The 18576-nt window shown below is 45.2% G+C and overlaps 1 protein-coding gene across 3 annotated transcripts in view; it reads right to left on the bottom strand.

Annotated features, from left to right (window-relative positions):
- zbtb16b (zinc finger and BTB domain containing 16b) overlaps window positions 1-18576 on the bottom strand; it is a 111332-nt gene that overhangs the window by 32681 nt on the left and 60075 nt on the right. For all 3 annotated transcript variants that reach the window (XM_064303812.1, XM_064303813.1, XM_064303814.1), the window contains exon 4: window positions 12107-12193. In XM_064303812.1, the coding sequence (XP_064159882.1) occupies window positions 12107-12193 (87 nt within the window). The remainder of the gene's footprint in view (window positions 1-12106; window positions 12194-18576) is intronic.

The raw sequence follows: 18576 nt of genomic DNA, 5'->3' as shown, positions 1-18576 counted from the left end.
GCACATGCAACACCACTTTGGTAAAAAAAAAAACATTGTGACTGTCAAACCAAACACTGGAGGTATATACTCAAGGCGTGAGAAATGCATAGTATTTTTTTCTTGGATGCAACTTTGAGCCGAGGTCTAATTTAGGCACAATGACCAATGCACAAAACCAAACAGAGTACCTGTGCCAGGTTCTGAATGAAGCCACAGCTCAGATTAATCAGAGCTCAAAGGACTGCCTGCCAAATGAGGAAATGAGGATTATCAACTAACCAATGATTTGTGGCCAGGATACCCAAGGCTTTGATTGTAGGTAACAATATGGAGTTGATGGAAATTACATTTTTTCCGCAGTCCAAGATATAGCCTATTTCCAAGCGAATGGTCGTCAGCTGGAGTAGCTTGTTTAGCATGCTGCCGGTGAGTGATTGGGCACATTATTACGCAATCAGCGGACTTCTTGAATGAAAATTCAGCCCTCACAAATACCGAGGAATGTCTTACATCACCCATGCATGCATGCCTCCATTATCCCAGTAAAACACTTTGGCCTGCCCTGAAAATAAAGAGAAAATTCACATGTAAAACCAACATGTCCCATTGGACAAAATACATAAACAGGTGAATAAGTAAATAAATATCTCTTCGATGTACAGGGTATCTTTAACCCTTTCCTCCAGGGTTTTATTTTTTTTCTTTTTCTTTTGGTTTGTTAAAAATCACAGCAGCATCCACGCTAAAGTCCAGTGTCCTTTGAGAGAAAGGGCATACAAAGAAAAGTTTCTAATTGATGTCTCTCCGCTCCCCCATCCCCCCTTTTTCCCAGGCGAAAGAGAAAAGGCCACTGGTGAGGGCCCTCTCTCCGTCTCTCACTGTACAAAAGGGAGCGGATTGGCCGTGGCGGCACAGGAGATGACCCCGTGACCCCGGCCCGCGGAAAAGCCCTCAATGGCGTAAATGCCACATAATCAATCACATTCCGGGCCGACCGGACGGCCAGCGTTTGGAGAGGGCCACTGTAAACGGACACCGCCCTCTTAAAGGGGGACTGCCCCGGCCTCTTCAGACCTCCCGAAATAAAGGACTTGGCCCAGGGTGGGGGGGGGGGGGACCCAGAGCAGGGCTGGATTAGAAAGCTTTTGGTTTTTTTTTAACCCCCTTTCTCTCTCTCTCTCTCATGACTCTTTCAAATAAAATCTTTCCATTATAGCAAAAACTACGAAGACTGTAGGCCTAATAAAAAAAAGGTGAAGCTAAGACAAAATGTCCAAATTTATAATCAAAAGGAAAATAAATGATTAATCTAAAATTGATATAAAAAGATTGGATTTCACCGCTCAGTTTAAAAATATAAGAATGTAATAAAAATGCTCCACTCGGAAAATAAAAATTAGCCTGTCTCAAGATTTAAGTGCAGCATTTAAAAAACACTATGTAAAAATAAGTATTCTGTCTCAAGATTTTTTGCTACAGGTTACCATATATGGTCAGCTAAGATTGGACAACTAACCAATCAGACAGAAGCATCATACAGGCCAATTTACACAAAGGCCTGCATTCAATCATCATTTGTACTTAACTTTGCCTCTCAAATAATAGCAAATGTTTTTTTTTTAATATACAAGGACACATTTCAACTCCAGTCTTGTAGTATTTGCGCAATTCTTATGACTGGCAGTAAACTGCCATTACAATGTCTGTGCACTAAAGCAAGGTTGTACTGAATGCATTACATTTTTACATTACGTTCCAGGTCTTTAGCCACATGCAGCGCACCTTACACCGCTAGTGTTTGCTCTGCATTCAATCCAGTCATACGGTTGTATTTTCACTGAAGCAATTCAGCTTTCTCAAGGATACAAAAGCAGTGTTGCACCCGGGAATCAAACCAACAACTTTGGAGCCTGAAGACCAGTCCCCTGACCGTTACGCTACACCACTGCCACACTGCATTACTGCTCATTCCCTATTGCAACCTGTGTGAAACTCTGGCTGTGTCCAAACAGCCTGGTCCACAGGAGCCATTGACTAGAGCCGGAAGTGTACTTCATAAGAAGACAAATTTAGCTGCTATAGTAGCAGGGGCGAACATGGCACCACACCACATACAATCATGTGTGTACACTAAGGAAGAAGTTAAAAGATAACTGAATACGACAAATTGCTGCTTTAAAATATTAATTTAGTGACACTTCACGCTGAGAGGGGGGATTCAGATTGCGGTTATGGTAACCACAGGAAACATGGAAATAACAATGTTTGCCACAACAAATGTAGAAAACAACTATGGCTATTGTACAGGAGCAGAAACTTGGTTTCAAAAGTCACTTTAATTTATTTAGCGCTGCAAAAACTAAGAAAGAAGGTGGTATGGAAAAAGGACAGCCGATTCAGGCAGCCACATGATATTTTAGACCAACTGCAGGCAGTCTCCGCATTTACGCTGGCGTACAAACATCTCACCTGGTTTGGCCAGCACGGACGTGTACACTGCGGTGGCCGAAGTCAATGCAGAGTTTCGTTTTCTCCACAAAAATGTCACTTTACGTCATTTAGTTTGTAGGAACAAGCCAAAGTTAGTTCACGCAGTAACTATGCTCCCACCTCAACTGACAAGGCTGAAAGCCGCTGTCGCCTATATGTTGTATGACACACATATTTTATGATATTTTGCCATTACTGTACAATATATGAATAATGACACTGTCCAAATGTGTATTGATATTGTACACAATGTACTCAAAATGGGCCTAATTCATGAAACCTGTGTACGGTCACATTTAATTGTAAACTATATGCAAGAATGTTTCCACAAACACTTCGGCATTCATCACTTTTTTATTATCTGTACTTGTTCATGGCTGTTTCCTTATGCTAATCACATGGACAGGATTGTGCATAAAATTTATAAACATTCATCATCTCATACACCTGGGATATTCAAAAAACAAAGGTCTGCACGTGTCACAAATCACATATTTATTTTTCGTACGAAAGTATGAATAATTTAAGAAATGTATTGTGAATGAGGCCCAGTGTTGACTAAATTAAAAATAATTCTGTTACATGACTTGATGAAATTGAGACCATCATTGCATCATTGTCTGTACAATTTCCAATGACGCTTCAATATTTTTACACTTACTATAACAACATTTTGGGATAAATTACCGGTGAAAAAATATTTTTATTTACTGCCATTGCTCTGCTGTTCTTTCTATTATTCACCAGTAATTTATCCCAAAATTCTGTTATAGTTTTCTTTTGTTATAGAAGCGTCATTGGATACATTACAGACAATGCTACAATGGTCTCAATTTCATCAAGTCATGTAACAGAAGTAGTCTATGCAAATTATCTTTATGACATCATCCATTCACATGCCACACAATGTGGGGGCCGGTAATTCATCCTAGTTGCCAAGCGTGAAAATCATGTCACTAGGCAACTAGATTTGATCATGGGTTTTGTTTCGGATTAAAGGTTAGATCAAATTCTGTGCTGACAATAAAGTAATGCAAGGCTTAACTTAAAAAAAATAATTCAAACAACAATGTCTTTGCTTGTGAATCCCGAAGCATTTTCACTTTAAATTAAGTGAAGTTGATAAGAGTACTTAAAAAAAAAAAAAAAAAAAATTTTTTTTAAATCTCTTTGCGTCGGGGCAATTATCTCTGAAATCTAACCACGAGTGACTTTGCCCCCTTTTTGGACAAAGGAACCTTTGCCATTACGGAGTATTCCACCTTCTGCAAGGTCTACCGATTCTTACCACGCGTACCTCAAGGTCTGGGTTCTGGGGCTATTATGCTCCAGCGCAGTCCAAGGAGACAAAATGAATACAGTTCAAGTGAACATGCTGAAGGATATAAGCACAATACCGCCTCTTCCGCATCCTTTCTTTCCCCTATCGCTCGCATGCAGAGAGACCGTCTCTCCGTTTAAAGGGATTTAAAATGGGGGTTGAAGTGAAGACTGAGGCCAGACCCACACAAGTGTAAGAACAGTGGAGCAGAGAAACAGGAGACCTCTCTCAGAGACAAATTTGTGGATAAACCGTACGATTCCCACTGGTGGCTGTGCAGGCAATGAACAGCAAGACAAACCTAAATCCATAATCGCCCAACACAACTGATCTTCCCTGCTTTTTTTTTTCCTGGCCATTGCATTGTTCTCTCTCCCCCTCTATTTCTCTCTCCATATCTTGGCTTTGAAATGCCTTGTACCACTTGTCTTGATGCACACTGGTCAGTCTGCTTAATTAGATTTCGCAATCAGCTGCCAGGTTCTCCCCCTTAACGATTCTCCCTGCCGTGACTCGCCAACACGAAATAGAAGGCGTGCCCGTGTTTGACTCTGTAAGTCACATGCACAGAACACAGGAATTCTTAATCACTCCTAATTGAGCAGTTAATTTGCCATTGCAACAGTTCAATGTATTTCCCGCAGTGCTGTGATGTCAGAAAACTCACATGTACTGTTGTCACGATAAACATCTGAGACGGCAGTAGCGCCGCCAATTCCCCTCCCACTAATTTAAAATTCAGCCTAAATTCTTCTGAGTACAACGGAACACAATTTTAATGTAATTTTAATGTCACATAATGATTGACAAAGAGAATGGGCCAGACACGCAGAAACACACAGACGAACTCGACGTCACTTGTTGGACTGCACATCCAGTGCTGAGCCTGTGATAACCATTTATAGATCACCTGTTACACTTCTGCTCATATTGCAAAGAAGAGACACAGCATGGGCACACTGACCTGCTGGGCACAAAGTTCAGTGTTTGAGACATGCAGTCAGTTTGCACATATACACACGCACACATGCACGCACGCACACACACATACGCTCACACACACACGCACACCCACACACACGCGCACACGCAAACGCACGCAAGCACACACACGCGCACACACATACACACGCACACGCGCACACACATACACACGCACACGCACACCACACGACAGCAAACGCACCACACACTGCTCTATCACGATGAATACACAATAGAACAAGCGTTACTTTTTCCACTCAACTGCCGGCTGCCAAGCTAATAATGTGATGTAGCACACTGTAAGCGGCTCCCTGCTGTGATAAGCGTCTTCCGGCCAGCGTTTCAGTGGGACACTACGGAGTGTGACACACTCTAGCTACTCAGGCTGCCAACAAGGGAGCAGCCACTAAGCGCCGCCCGCGAGGGGTCGGGGGTGGCGGGGGGGGGGGGGGGGGGGGGGGGGGGCCGCGTCAATAATTAACGGCGCTGGAAACGGCGAGGGCTCACGTTCGCCGGGCCTGATCACCGCTTAGCCACTCTGGACCGGGCGCCACCTTCCAAGGCTCTTTCACCGATTTACAAGCCACCGAAAGGAGAAAGAAAAGCGCAAATCACCCAAACGGGTTCGCTAAGGAAGCGCGGGCTCGCACGCAGACACGGGGGACGACGTTCCACACGCCGACTCCTCTGATGTCCGCGTCGCACAGAGTGTTCCAGGCCATTGATTTTAATACTAATCTAATTATTTATGAGGATCTACAGTATGGGGATCATATTACTGTGTTCCTGTCAAAGCGGAAGGGACACCGCTGGTTCTGCGTCTCCTTTGAGTTTTTTTATTTTTACAGAAGGGCAACACAACCCTGTAACTAAAGGCCACCTGTAATAATATTCAAACCTTTTTTATAAAACCCCATTCAGAGGATACTGAGGCACTCTGTGCTGTACATTGTGTCTCCCTGATAGCTCAGTCAACTAAACATTAGACTTCCAAAAACATTCAGCAGATCATCTTTTCTTTCCATTCTAGATCTTTTCTTTTCATTCATTTTGGAATGCCAGAACATGCCACCTCCACAAGCCCATCTCATCACCTCAACAGCCTCTGCCCGCTTGGGAAAGCACGGCCATGCTCTCCTATGAAGCAAGCTCTGCCAGCCCCCACTTCCTGTGCAGTCTGCCAACTAAGAGGTTCACAGTACTTCCAAGAACCCGGTTTCTTCTGGAATCATGACATTCCCATTCTGTAAGAGAACGGCTCTCGTATCTAAATGCGCTTCACGTATTTTCCCTCCAGAATCTGACTGAAGACAAGAGTCCAGCAATGGTGGAAACGACCAGACTAAAAACCCCCCAACTCTGGCAACCCTGCCCCGCCCCTCCTGATCCCCTTGGAGGCCACTCGCATTTCCAAATAAAGGTGCACGCCTTTCAACAAATGTAAACTTTAGGCATTTAGGAGACGCTCTTGTCCGGGGTCGTATACACAGCCTGCATTGTTTTCACATCCAACCCATTTACACAGCCGGAAGCAATTCAGGTTAAGTACCTGGATCAGGGGCACAACGCCACTGACCCACCAGGGAGCTGAACCTACAACACTGGAGTCACGGTTTCCCAGCCGCTGCGCTGCGTGCGACCGTGGAAGCGGTGCGTGCGGCGGACGCACCTCCGGGCCCGGGTCTGAGCAAAGCGCTAACTAAACGAGGGCCGATTTACTGCCGGCTGACAGGGTGCCATCTTCGGACAGAGCGGCTCCCCCGCTCCGCGGCCGTATCGAATTCCCTCTCTCGTACGCCTCCGCTCCCGGCCAGCTGTACCAGCTGCAATCTCTGACCCCCAGCTTGATTACAGCACGACTACATCACCCCGCCAACAAACAAACACTGACACTAAACACTCTCACCGACATTTTATTTATTTATTATTTTTTTAAAGACGCATCACCGTACGGCATACCTTCTCACATATTGATAGGACTGAATCATTTTTTTAAATATACAACCTTTCCGCCTCTGAAGGGTATTATGTTACAGGAATATCAAGTGAATGGTATTACATAAGAAGCCAGGGCTCGGTTTTTGGATGCGTTTCTGCATTACTCCGGGGTGAATTTGGACTCCAGCTCATTGCTCCTGAGGGTGGCAGTTATACCCTCTCTAAGTAGGTCAGGGCTGGTGACTATGACAGAGCTGGGCCAGTGTGTAAACAACAGCGCATGATGTTGTTTTCCACCGAGCCCTGGCACCAAATTCCCGCCCGCCAGCCATCCCCCATGCCCTCTGACAACACTACCACTTTCCCCCTCATCTTTAAATCTGTTACACTTAACACAGAAAACAATGCCATCTCTGAATTTATTTTCTTCACAATGCCAAGCCAGTGCATTTATAAGGTGAAGACTTTAATTGCAGTTTGTGCTTAATGCCAAAAAAAGGACTTTCATTCAAGTGCTGAATCACTGGTTAAAGCTGGACTGGTCATAGTATACAATGCAAGCATACAAAGGAAAGAAAGAAGTGTTTATCTGTCAAGGAGATAAAATGGCTCCTGTCAGACAAAAGTTCATGGTCACTGTATTCTGGACAGGAAGTGAAATAATTGAGCATGTTGGCATGCTTTAAAAGCTAAAAAAAAAAGAAAAGCCTGACCTCGGTACTTTAAAAAAGCTGACCGAAGTCCTACATTACTACTCAATCGCTCCAATTTTATCACATGGCCCATCGCACCAATCCACCACAAAAAGAACAAGATCAGCAGACTGAAGGAAAGTATTATATTATGGGAACCAACACCCGGCAATTTCATCCTAAAATGCATTCCTCTCCTGCCAAATCTGAATAATTTGATAATTGTGTCATTTTATTTGCAGCAGCACCCAAGATTTGACAACTGTCACACAGCTGAAAACAAAGAGCCCTTTTCACCCCTCTGCATCCCCCCCTTCCCCTGGTCAAACTGCCAGTCTGAAACGGAGCGCCGCATGTTTACAACATCGCGAGGCCAGCTAGAAAATTCTGGTGATGGTAAACCGTGTCGACGCCCATTAACTATTTATACATTGTGTGCCACTTAAGGTTAGAGTTCTATTCACCTGGTGTTGTTGAGCGTGGTATCCTTTTCCTTTTTGGAAGCTGGCCTGCATCGGTGGGGTTTTTTTTTTTCCTTTCTAACCAGACAACACTGCACCACATCAAACTCGCATGTTCCGTCAACATGAACGCCAAAGGGCTTTATGCACAGAGTAATCATTTAAGGGTGGGAGCAATCTGTAGCTGTCGTAAATAAATGTGAATAATCACAGTCGGAGCAACACAAGAAAATGAGCCTTTTATTGCACAACATAAAGTTGTTTTCTCTCTTAGTCATCCACTGGCATGTCCGGCTGTGCGGTCAAAGGAAGAGCTGCTCAGAAGAGCATGCAAACAAGGCAGCGCGGAGCGAGGAGGCGTGTAGGACCGCAAAAACACAAGGCGCTCCGCTGCGTTCCTGCGGTGAGGTAGAGCAAGAACCAGCTCTGTTTGCTGGCTGACTGAGAACTCCCATGGACGGACTTCCAAATGATCACAACCGAGATACAAAGTGAGATATAGTAACTGTGATTGGTGTCTGCTCAACCCAATGGGCTACCTGTGCATCATATGCACACACAACAAACACACACTGCCACAGTACACTCACACACACACACACACATATGCCCTACTACATAAGGTCATTCATACACAGACACACACACACGCACGCATGCACGCACGCACGCACGCAGGCACGCACTAAACTAGAAGGACACAGAGCGAAAGGGGTAGGCTAAAGTCCTGTTGAATTAGACATAAATTGAAAAAAGCAAAGATACAAGGGAGTACACTGAAGAATCTTGTTATGCACTCTCACACTTATTAAACTACTGTACAAAAACCTGACAGCCATGGGAAAGACAAGCATCGCTGCTTTAATCACATACAGGATGACACAAATCTAGATGCCAGTTTAACTTTGCCCCCCCCAAACTCTAAATTTAGCCAGTATTTTGGCAGACCTGGTTCCCTCATCAGTACCCCAGTACATCACTGGAGTCATCATAGCAAGACCCTCCAAAGCCTGAGCCATAAAGAGATTTTGTTTCCTGCGTATGATGCTCTGCAGAAAAATAACAGCTCACAGAGTCTCATTAGTCAACACTAACTGGCTGGACTTGATGTATGTATCTATAGGGGAGGATTCCACAACATAACCGCTGTGTCTGTTCTGCTTGTGTTGTATCTGTGTTTCCAGCCCTGACTGCTGCTCAAACCCAGCAACATGAGCCAAAGTGTTTATCCTGGTGACCACACCAGACATAATCCATAAGGGGAGTGTTTGGCTCTGTGACTCTTAGACGCTCCATGAAAGATTCCTCACAACACTGACACAAGACAGTTGTCTTCGCAGTGGCTTTTTTCAGCTGAACAGGAGCATGATGTAAGAACGTCCAACCCCTCACTCTAAGAAAAGAGGAAATACTGATGTATGTGGATCCTCATCTCCACAGGAAGTCACAACTCTTTCCATCTGGGAGACACTTCCCTGTCCTACAGAGCAAAAACTAAAGAAACAACAAACCCCTTTATCTCCATGGTGACGTCCTGTCTGAATAGCATTCAGAACTGGAAGATTCCTTCCACTGTCTGTCATAATCCCTTCCTTGTGTTAACGGATCCAAAGTAGTCAAAGTGGTCAAATGTTATTTGTTAATACTGCGATGTCTCATAATCTCGCCTGTCTGCCACAGCCTGTCACATGGCTGTTATTTATACTATTATTAAAATATTGTTCATAAGTACATTAGCCTTTTTACAAGAGAAATTTGATCACAAATGATGCAAATGGCAGTTGTGGTGTGGGCAGTCACAGCACAGCCTGTTCTGGTATCTTCTACAGGAGCTCAGCCGCTCCATTGAGAAACGAGGAGTACATTTCTCAACGCTTGAACGTACAGCCGCAAAACGCCACTGCACCGCTGGTGGCCACGGACGGCAGACCAGCACGCGGGCGAGCGCGGTGCCAAAGGAGGTCCACTAGTGAAACGGTAGCAGGCCCTCTCTCCTGTCACTCCTACATTAAGCCAGCTTTAGACTCCGCCTTCAGTTTAACTGGAGCCAACGCTAGCGTCATCGCTAAGATGGTGATAAACAAGCTAACTCGGTCGCTACATCCCCCCATATCGATTGCTACCCTCTGATTTAATTTTTTTTAAGGCTCACAGGCTGAGGGGCGACTTGGACACATTCCTGCTCTTCTGCCTGTACCGCGGTATACGCTTTCTCGTCCGTAACCCTATAACCCAGGAGGAGTCCTGTTCCCCAAAACCAGCAACACTACTGTTTACTGTTTACTGTAAGCCTCTGCTGCTCCACTGTCACACACAATCCAGTACACATGCAAATATATAAAAAAAATTGGTGGATGAAAAGTCAGATTTTAACATCTGTAAAAAATAAATATAATACCACAGAGAAACTTTGAAGAGACCAAGAGAAGTGTTGATATCTGATTCTACAGAAAGAAATGAGATATTTAAAATAAGTCATCAGGCTATGCTCAAGTAACACAGCACAAAGGAAGTCACAATAGAACTAAATGTGGAAATCTGGAGAAAACCAAACAGTTATTTTAAAATATAGTATTTTATTTTATTGAAATGAGATGTTATTATTAAACAATCTCTTGCTTAAAGTCAAGCTTGAAGGTTTCTGATATACCCTAAATGAAGGCTATAATCATGACCAGAACATTAAGCCTTTTTAAAAAATCATACTAACTAAATTGGATCTGTTTTCCTAAACTCATGATCACACTTCATCTATTAAAACAGAAAACAAAACACTGCGATTCATTTATGGGATGAACATATTCCACAAACGTAATCTATTGTTTGTGACAATTGCCTAGTTATCTTACAGGGATGTCTTGTTTTAAAAAAAGTTTCAAAAGGTTAAAATATATTCAGACCTGGATTCAGCCAACATCCATCTTCATAAAAATAGTGTCATTTTCCTTACAGTTCAGCATATATTAGTATTAAATTAGTATTAAAATCCTCATCAGTAATAGAAGAACGCTAAAAACTGGTTACTTCAGATTTATCCATTTATTTGCAAGTCATAGTTTTGGAAGAAAAATGTTTGACTGAATCTAGGCCACTGTGTGCTTGTGAATTACATGGCAGTCTATGGTGTCTACTCCTCTCTTGCTCTTGCTGGAGCCCGTGCGTGATCGACCAGCTTTGTGCAACTTCTTCCTTGTCAACAAATCAATCTGGCACCCCACCAAAGAAGTAACCTTTTAGGCAAACCGACAGAACCCGCTATCGAAAAATTGTTTGCACTGTGCGATTCCAGGCAATTAAAAGCAAATTGCCAAAAGCAGCTACCGTGCTACCGTAAACAGACCACGGAACAGAGGGAGAGCTTTGGGCCTGGGAAGTGTGTAACCTCCTCGCCTTCCTCCTGAAGCTATCTGTGTGTCATTCTGTGAGATGCATTATCTGTGCACACCTGTTAGTGAGGTGTTTGGCCTGCCTGTTCGTCTGTGAGATATGTTACCTGTGTGTCTGTCTGTGTGCTGTGTCACCTGTGTGTCTGTCTGTGGGGTGTGTTACCTGTGTGTCTGTGTGAGGTCCATTTCCTGTGTGTGTCTGCTTGTGAGGCCTTCTACCTGTGTGCGTCTGTCGGCAAGATGTGTTACCTGTGTGTGTCTCTCTCTTTCAGGTGTGTTACCTGTGTGCGTCTCTCTCTTTGAGGTCACCTGTGTGTGTCTCTCTCTTTCAGGAGTGTTACCTGTGTGATTCTCTCTCTTTCAGGAGTGTTACCTGTGTGTGTCTCTCTCTTTGAGGTCACCTGTGTGTGTCTCTCTCTTTCAGGTGCGTTACCTGTGTGTCTGTGTCTCTCTTTGAGCTGTGTTTCCTGTGTGTGTCTCTCTCTTTCGAGGTTACCTGTGTGCGTCTGTCTCTTTGAGGTTACCTGTGTGTGTCTCTCTCTTTGAGGTCACCTGTGTGTGTCTCTCTCTTTCAGGAGTGTTACCTGTGTGATTCTCTCTCTTTCAGGAGTGTTACCTGTGTGTGTCTCTCTCTTTGAGGTCACCTGTGTGTGTCTCTCTCTTTCAGGTGCGTTACCTGTGTGTCTGTGTCTCTCTTTGAGCTGTGTTTCCTATGTGTGTGTCTCTCTCTTTGAGGTTACCTGTGTGCGTCTGTCTCTTTGAGGTTACCTGTGTGTGTCTCTCTCTTTCAGGTTACCTGTGTGTGTCTCTCTCTTTGAGGTTACCTGTGTGCGTCTGTCTCTTTGAGGTTACCTGTGTGTGTCTGCCTGTGCGTCTCCAGGGCGTCTTCTTTGGAGAACTGGGCCCCACACTGATCGCATACGAAGGGTTTCGCTCCAGCTGCAACAGAAGAATGGCAACACTGAGTCATTCACGAATGGACACACGGGCTCTCTATGAGGGACGGGGGAGAGGGGAGGAGGGGGCGCACAAGCCAAACTAGCGTATTTCACTGTAAGGAGAACAAAGTGTAAATCTAAAAGAGGCAAACGCACTCAGTTACTGCCTCCAACAGACGTCTGCTGTTATTTACAAACTGTGTGTTTTCCTTTCATAAACCGCATCTTTCTTGACCTTCTTATGTACGGCAGCCATGACAACAGTACCATTTGGATGACATCACTTCCCCCTAGTCAGGCGACATGAGTATTCCAAGGTCTGGCGCAATAACTTGAGATAAACTGACAGAGATTCTTTTGCTAATAAATCCCTTGGGAGTATTTAAACAGCATGAGGGTGCATTCCTACTCCTCCTGCTAAAGCAGAAACATCAGACAGCTATGCAAACTGCACATGTATCTTTTTCAGCAGTCAGAAAACATGAGTCAAGGACTCTGAAAAAGGTAATAGGCCTCTGCTTAATCTAACCACAATCTAACCCTGTGTCACACCACCAGAGTTATGCATTTTCTGAAGTTCTGCTTTATTAAGTTTCATTTCATTCCAGAAAGTACCAAATTCAAAATATTACGCTTGAACCTGAAGACAAACAACAAACACACGGCATTCAAAGAAGAGGCCAAAGCACTAGTGCATTTAAGCAATATTGAAGCCATAATTATACAAATATTGCACAGGGAAAAAAATAGACCAGAACGTTTAGAACATTTGTTATTGATTGTTCCCAACAACATCATGAAGTTTGGACTAGTACATATTGCCATATCGAACTTTATTACATAACAAATCATACGTGTGCTAAGTGATGACATGAAATACAGAGGACCAAAACAAAGCGCTCAACTCTGATACAGAAATATCTGTAAAATGTGAATTGTAACAAGGTCAGTTTTAAGAGAAAATGGCCGCTGGTAGGGCAGGAATTAGGCAATGGCAAAATTGCAACAACCGCCCTTGACATGCACAGAATACTCCAACGCCTTTTAGTGTCAGACCGGGGGTGTTAGCTGCAATCTGGCGTTCTTTGAAAACCTCACCTGAGAGAGTCATTGCGTAGTTGTGAAAGTTTATAATAGCTCTTGAAAGCGAAAACAGGAAGTCATTCATCAGAAACAGCACTGGAAATCAAGACAAACTGTGAACTACACACACACACACACACACACACATGTATATGAAAACTGAATAGAATAACTACATATAACAATGCTCCTTTCATTCAACCTGCTCAGCAGTGAGTCCAGTACTGTTTCTAAGCAGTTTGAAAACCATTGTCACCTTGTCACTACCCATGCCAAGAAAAAACCCAGAATTCCTCATCTTCATCAGTATTTGTTTTTTACTTTCAAACAGGTTTTGGGGTTCGGAATCCTATATGGCTCTGTTGGATAGAACGGCAAAAGGACTAAACTGTCCACGTGCACTTTTTCACTCATTTAAACAGCTGGGTATTCACTGCTCAGCTTAGGTACTTTATTTCAAAGGGGAAAAGAACAGCATTGCCTAAAAAGTATGAGGATAAGGGTGCGTGTGCAAAAACAGGGCCACCCAAGGCGGAGCGAACAGGGACGGTAACCCGGCAGGTCATGTGACCGCGAGACGGCGGCGTCCTAACGGCGTGAAACACAGACGGCGTCGTGTGCTCCGCTCGTTACGCCACGGCGCCGACAGCCGGCTGCTCAGCGGGATTCGCATCGATTGACAGGAGTAATTAAATTAAAGTGATAAATTTTACCCCGATGCTTTCATCAATAGCCGCTGTCCTGTTACTCATAAGGGAAAAGAGGAAAAAAAGCCTAAAAACCTACACAGAGCAGATACAAACACACACACAGACACAGACACGCAAACACACACACACATGCACACACACAGACACGCAAACACACACACACATGCACAGACACGCAAACACACACACACATGCACACACACAGACACGTAAACACACACACACATGCACACACACAGACACGCAAACACATACACACATGCACACACACAGACACGCAAACACACACACACATGCACACACACAGACACGCAAACACACACACACGCACACACACACATGCACAGAGCAGATACAAAAACACACACAGACACGCAAACACACACACACATATGCACACACACAGACACGCAAACAAACACACACATGCATCCGCTCACGCACATGCACACAGAGCAGATACAAACACACACACAAACACACACACACATGCACACACACAGACACGCAAACACACACACACATGCACACACACACACACACACGCAAAGACACACACACACACATACACACAGATACGCAAACACACACACACACACACACACACACGCATGCACACACAGTGGCCAATCTCACATAAGACTTACACAACCAACACCTCAAACAAGGGACGCCACGTGCCGGCAGCAGAAGGTCCCTTTCTCACTTCCCTTCTGAAATATTGCACAACTCAAGAGTGGCAGCGGCCTCAAAAAAAGAACAAAAAAAGAAAAAGAACACCGCGTTTGACGGCATGGAAATGAACAGCCTGCCCTACAGACAACATCTCAGAGATGTGCAGCCTGCCCTACAGACAACATCTCAGAGACGTGCAGCCTGCCCTACAGAAAACGTCTCACAGACGTGCAGCCTGCCCTACAGAAAACATCTCAGAGACGTCAGTGCCGCCAAAACAGCGATGCAGCGGAGACGCAACGGCCGCCAGAAATATAGGGGCGCACCCCCCCCCCCACCCCCCACCCCCCACCCCCAAATCAAAACGCGTCCGGCGTGCCGGGGCCACCGCCGACCCAACCCACGTCCTGTCGCTCACACACAACTTATATATGTTTATTTATTTGTGTTTCGTCACGCAGCCCTGCAGTGCTCGTTCAAGATGGTCGCTCAAGCTTCCCTTTCCCCCATTCGCACAAAAGAGGCCGAAAAAGAAAAGAATAAAAAGACACGTATCCTTGAGGATACGAGCGCAGCGCAAGCAAAAAAAAAACAACAAAAAAAAACAAACTGTTGCAGTTTGGCAAGCCGACACACAACGCCATTATATAAGAAAGTACACTTAGTACCAAAAACAGCACACAGGAAAAAAAAGAAAAAATCCATTAAATAAGCAGCAGCATCAGAACAATGAGTACAGACACCACACTCCTGCAGCGGTAACGAGCTGTGCCATACAGTCTTATTTACAGTGCTCTCTTATCAGTCACTGAACAGCACGCAGGCTGCCAATTTGAAAGGCCAGACCAGAACTGTGTGTTCCCTCTCTGGAGTGGAAGTGTACCGCGGGCAGCACATTTTTTATCAAGCCGACACACACAAAAAAAAAAAAAACAAAAAAAAAAACCGGGGGCCTGGGCTGCAGCCAGGAGCCCGCTAATAAACGCGGCTGCAGAGTGAGGCGACGTGATTGGCCCATGCAAACAGACAACAGGGCTCTTTTTCTGCTAGCCGTAATGATCGGGAAACGGCTCTGAGACAGTGTGTGTGTGTGTGTGTGTGTGTGTGTGTGCACGTGCATGCATGTGCACGAGAGTGTGTGTGTGTGTGTGCACGCGTGTGTGTATGTGTGTGTGCATGTGTGTGTGCGTGTCCGTGTGCGTGTCTGTGTGCATGCATGTGCGCGAGAGTGTGTGTGTAGGTGTGTGTGTGCACGCGTGTGTGTGTGTGTGTGTGTGTGTGTGTGTGTGCGTGTCCGTGTGCATGCATGTGCGCGAGTGTGTGTGCGTGCGTGCATGCATGTGCGTGAGAGTGTGTGTGTGTGTGTGTGTATGTTAGAGAGAGGAAATAAATCAAGGGAAAACAATAAAACTATGGTGATATAAAAATGAACATTCACCTCTAAAATATTGTGTTTTGGTGTGATTGAGGGATATTTGGGGATTTAAAAAAAGACACAAATAAAAAATGACATTCAAGGGAAACACGCTTCAGTCAAACTGATGCTTTTCCCTCAAGTTACCCAGCCAATTTCTCTTACTCTCTCTCTCCTGGTTGCAGACACAACAACAACAAGTCCCTCCAGAGGGTGAGACAGGGAGAGCTTTGCTTGGTGAACCCAGCACATGTTCTGCTCCCACACTTCTGGAGAAGCTGACCTCCAAAGCCACAGTTCTCATGACTCGCATCACAGATGATGTCACGCAGGTGTCATGTGATTCCCAAACAAGGCCGAGCTGACCCAACGTCGCTCATTCGCCGAATCAAAGTATTAGCGGCTAAGCTCGTCCTGATAGGGAAGCATAATTTATGCTCGTTTAATTCTGTTTCCAGTTTCTGAAACCCCACGACATACGAACAGGAAAATTCAGTCCGTCCCTACCGCAGCTCAGCGCAGTGTGTAGCACGCCCACTCAAAAGCTGAGAAGTACTACGGGATGTCTAGCCTATTTTCAACTTCGTTTCGTCTCAACGGCGCTCAGCACTACCGTTTGATGTAAACCTGTTGTTACATCCAGCTGAGACTTAGAAGTTAATTCAAAGTCTGTCGGGGGAAAAATGAAAGAAAAATATTTTTTTAAAGGGGTATTGTTGGATATGTATGAGCATACACTGAGACAATGATGATTTATAAAAGTTTGGGCTGTCTGACCAAGGACCACTCTTGTGATAAAATTTATATGGAGGCACCCTTAGGTGCTGCTACCTCCTTTAAGTTGCAGCAACAAGTTTCCTAGAGCTCTCTAGGGCAAAGGATGTGGAACTGCCAAAAACAGGAGGTGGGGGAGGGGCTTTGACAGGAAGTGTCAGGTCTGTTTGGTGTGAAACTACAGGACGTGAGGTCTTTTCAAGCAGAAACACGAAAATCCATTACTTAAAGCCTCAGATATAAATAGCCCCTCTGTCTCAAAGTTCAACACCACAGACGCAGATATAGACTCAAACGCATGCACATGTGCGCGCACATACACTGCCACCCCAATCGGATTCTATTCGTTGTCAAAAAAAAAAAAAGCGAACATTCTTCAGTATGTGTCTAGGTGTCAAAAAAAGGCATACTTCGTTTTATGCTTATGCAACAGATGTATGCATTCTCACTGTAAACACACCTCCCCCCCCTCCCCTCCCCATACTGACACACACATACACATAACACACAAGCTTACTCATATTCAGGGAAAAGGGTCTTTGAAGGGGCTTAGTGCATGACATATTCAGTCATATGCAAGTCTTCTCCAAAGTCTGTGTACTTGCACAACATGATTAAGCAGACACATAGAGAAAGGTGATAATACACGGAATTATATCACGAAAGGATGGTTCTTTCTGTCTTTCTCCCTCATTCCCTCTCTCTTCTCTTTCCCATCCATCGTCTTCTCTCGCTCTCTTTCTCCCTCTCCCTCCCTCCCTCCCTCCTTCCCTGGCGTTGGAGCAGGCCACCAAACATCCTTGAGCACAAGCAGCTCTTTTCAGCGTCCGCGGCGGATCGATACGCACCGAGGCCGGCCGAGGGACGGCTGGAGGAGCAGCCTTTGTGTGTCCTGCGAGCCGAGGCGGGGAGGAAGAGCGCAGGGCGCAGGGAGGAAGAGCGCAGCGCGCTCCGCGGTCGACCGCGCGCTCCGCACCCAACGCTTAACTGTGCTGTAAACGGCCTTTACTGCTAATGAGTCTGCCCGAGGGTCACCCGCTCTTTACGTTCAGGGGCTGGGCACAGCGTCCCGCCGTGCCACCCCAGGCGGGGCAGGGGCAGGGCAGGGGCAGGGCACGGCCTGCGCACCCACACCTCCTCTGCAGAGGATCATTTAGGGGCTGGTGGAACCCCAAAATCGTATTCTCTTCGCTAGCACTTGCGTTAAAGGAGCAACCGGCTTAAACACCCCAGCCAGGCCCAACAGCTCGTTTCTGATCTCTGCTCATTCAGACCCCGCGATTGTTGAAGGTGAAAAAAGACCAGCAATTTTCCGCAGAAAAAGTCTCCTTTAGTTTCAATTAAGCGTGAGAGAGGAAATCACGCACCGCCAAAGCAATCTGCATGCAAACACAAAAAGGCGGAAGGTACTGTACCTTGACCGCAAACCCGATCAAAGACATCCCGTTTAATTCATACTCTAAATTCTAATTAATCCTGGCAGGTTTTCTCTCCGCCAAGATAAAAGTAGTTCATTACTTTTCATGTTTGCTAGTTTTAAATAACCATTGTGATTCAAGCAATTATTCGGGTCAACTCACCATCAAAGGGAATCAGAACCACGCAATCAGAAGCAAGCCTCCAACCCTAAAATGCCCAATGATCACCCAGAACCCAGGCTGTCAAGCACTGAAAATCACAGCACTGTATTTGTAAAACGCAACTTCACCACAAACCAATGTTCTGCAA

The sequence above is a fragment of the Anguilla rostrata genome, chromosome 12 (assembly GCF_018555375.3).
Source record: "Anguilla rostrata isolate EN2019 chromosome 12, ASM1855537v3, whole genome shotgun sequence".
Lineage (NCBI taxonomy): Eukaryota > Metazoa > Chordata > Actinopteri > Anguilliformes > Anguillidae > Anguilla > Anguilla rostrata.
The sequence above is the reverse complement of the archived record's forward strand: the minus strand, read 5'-3'. Positions and strand labels throughout refer to the sequence as shown.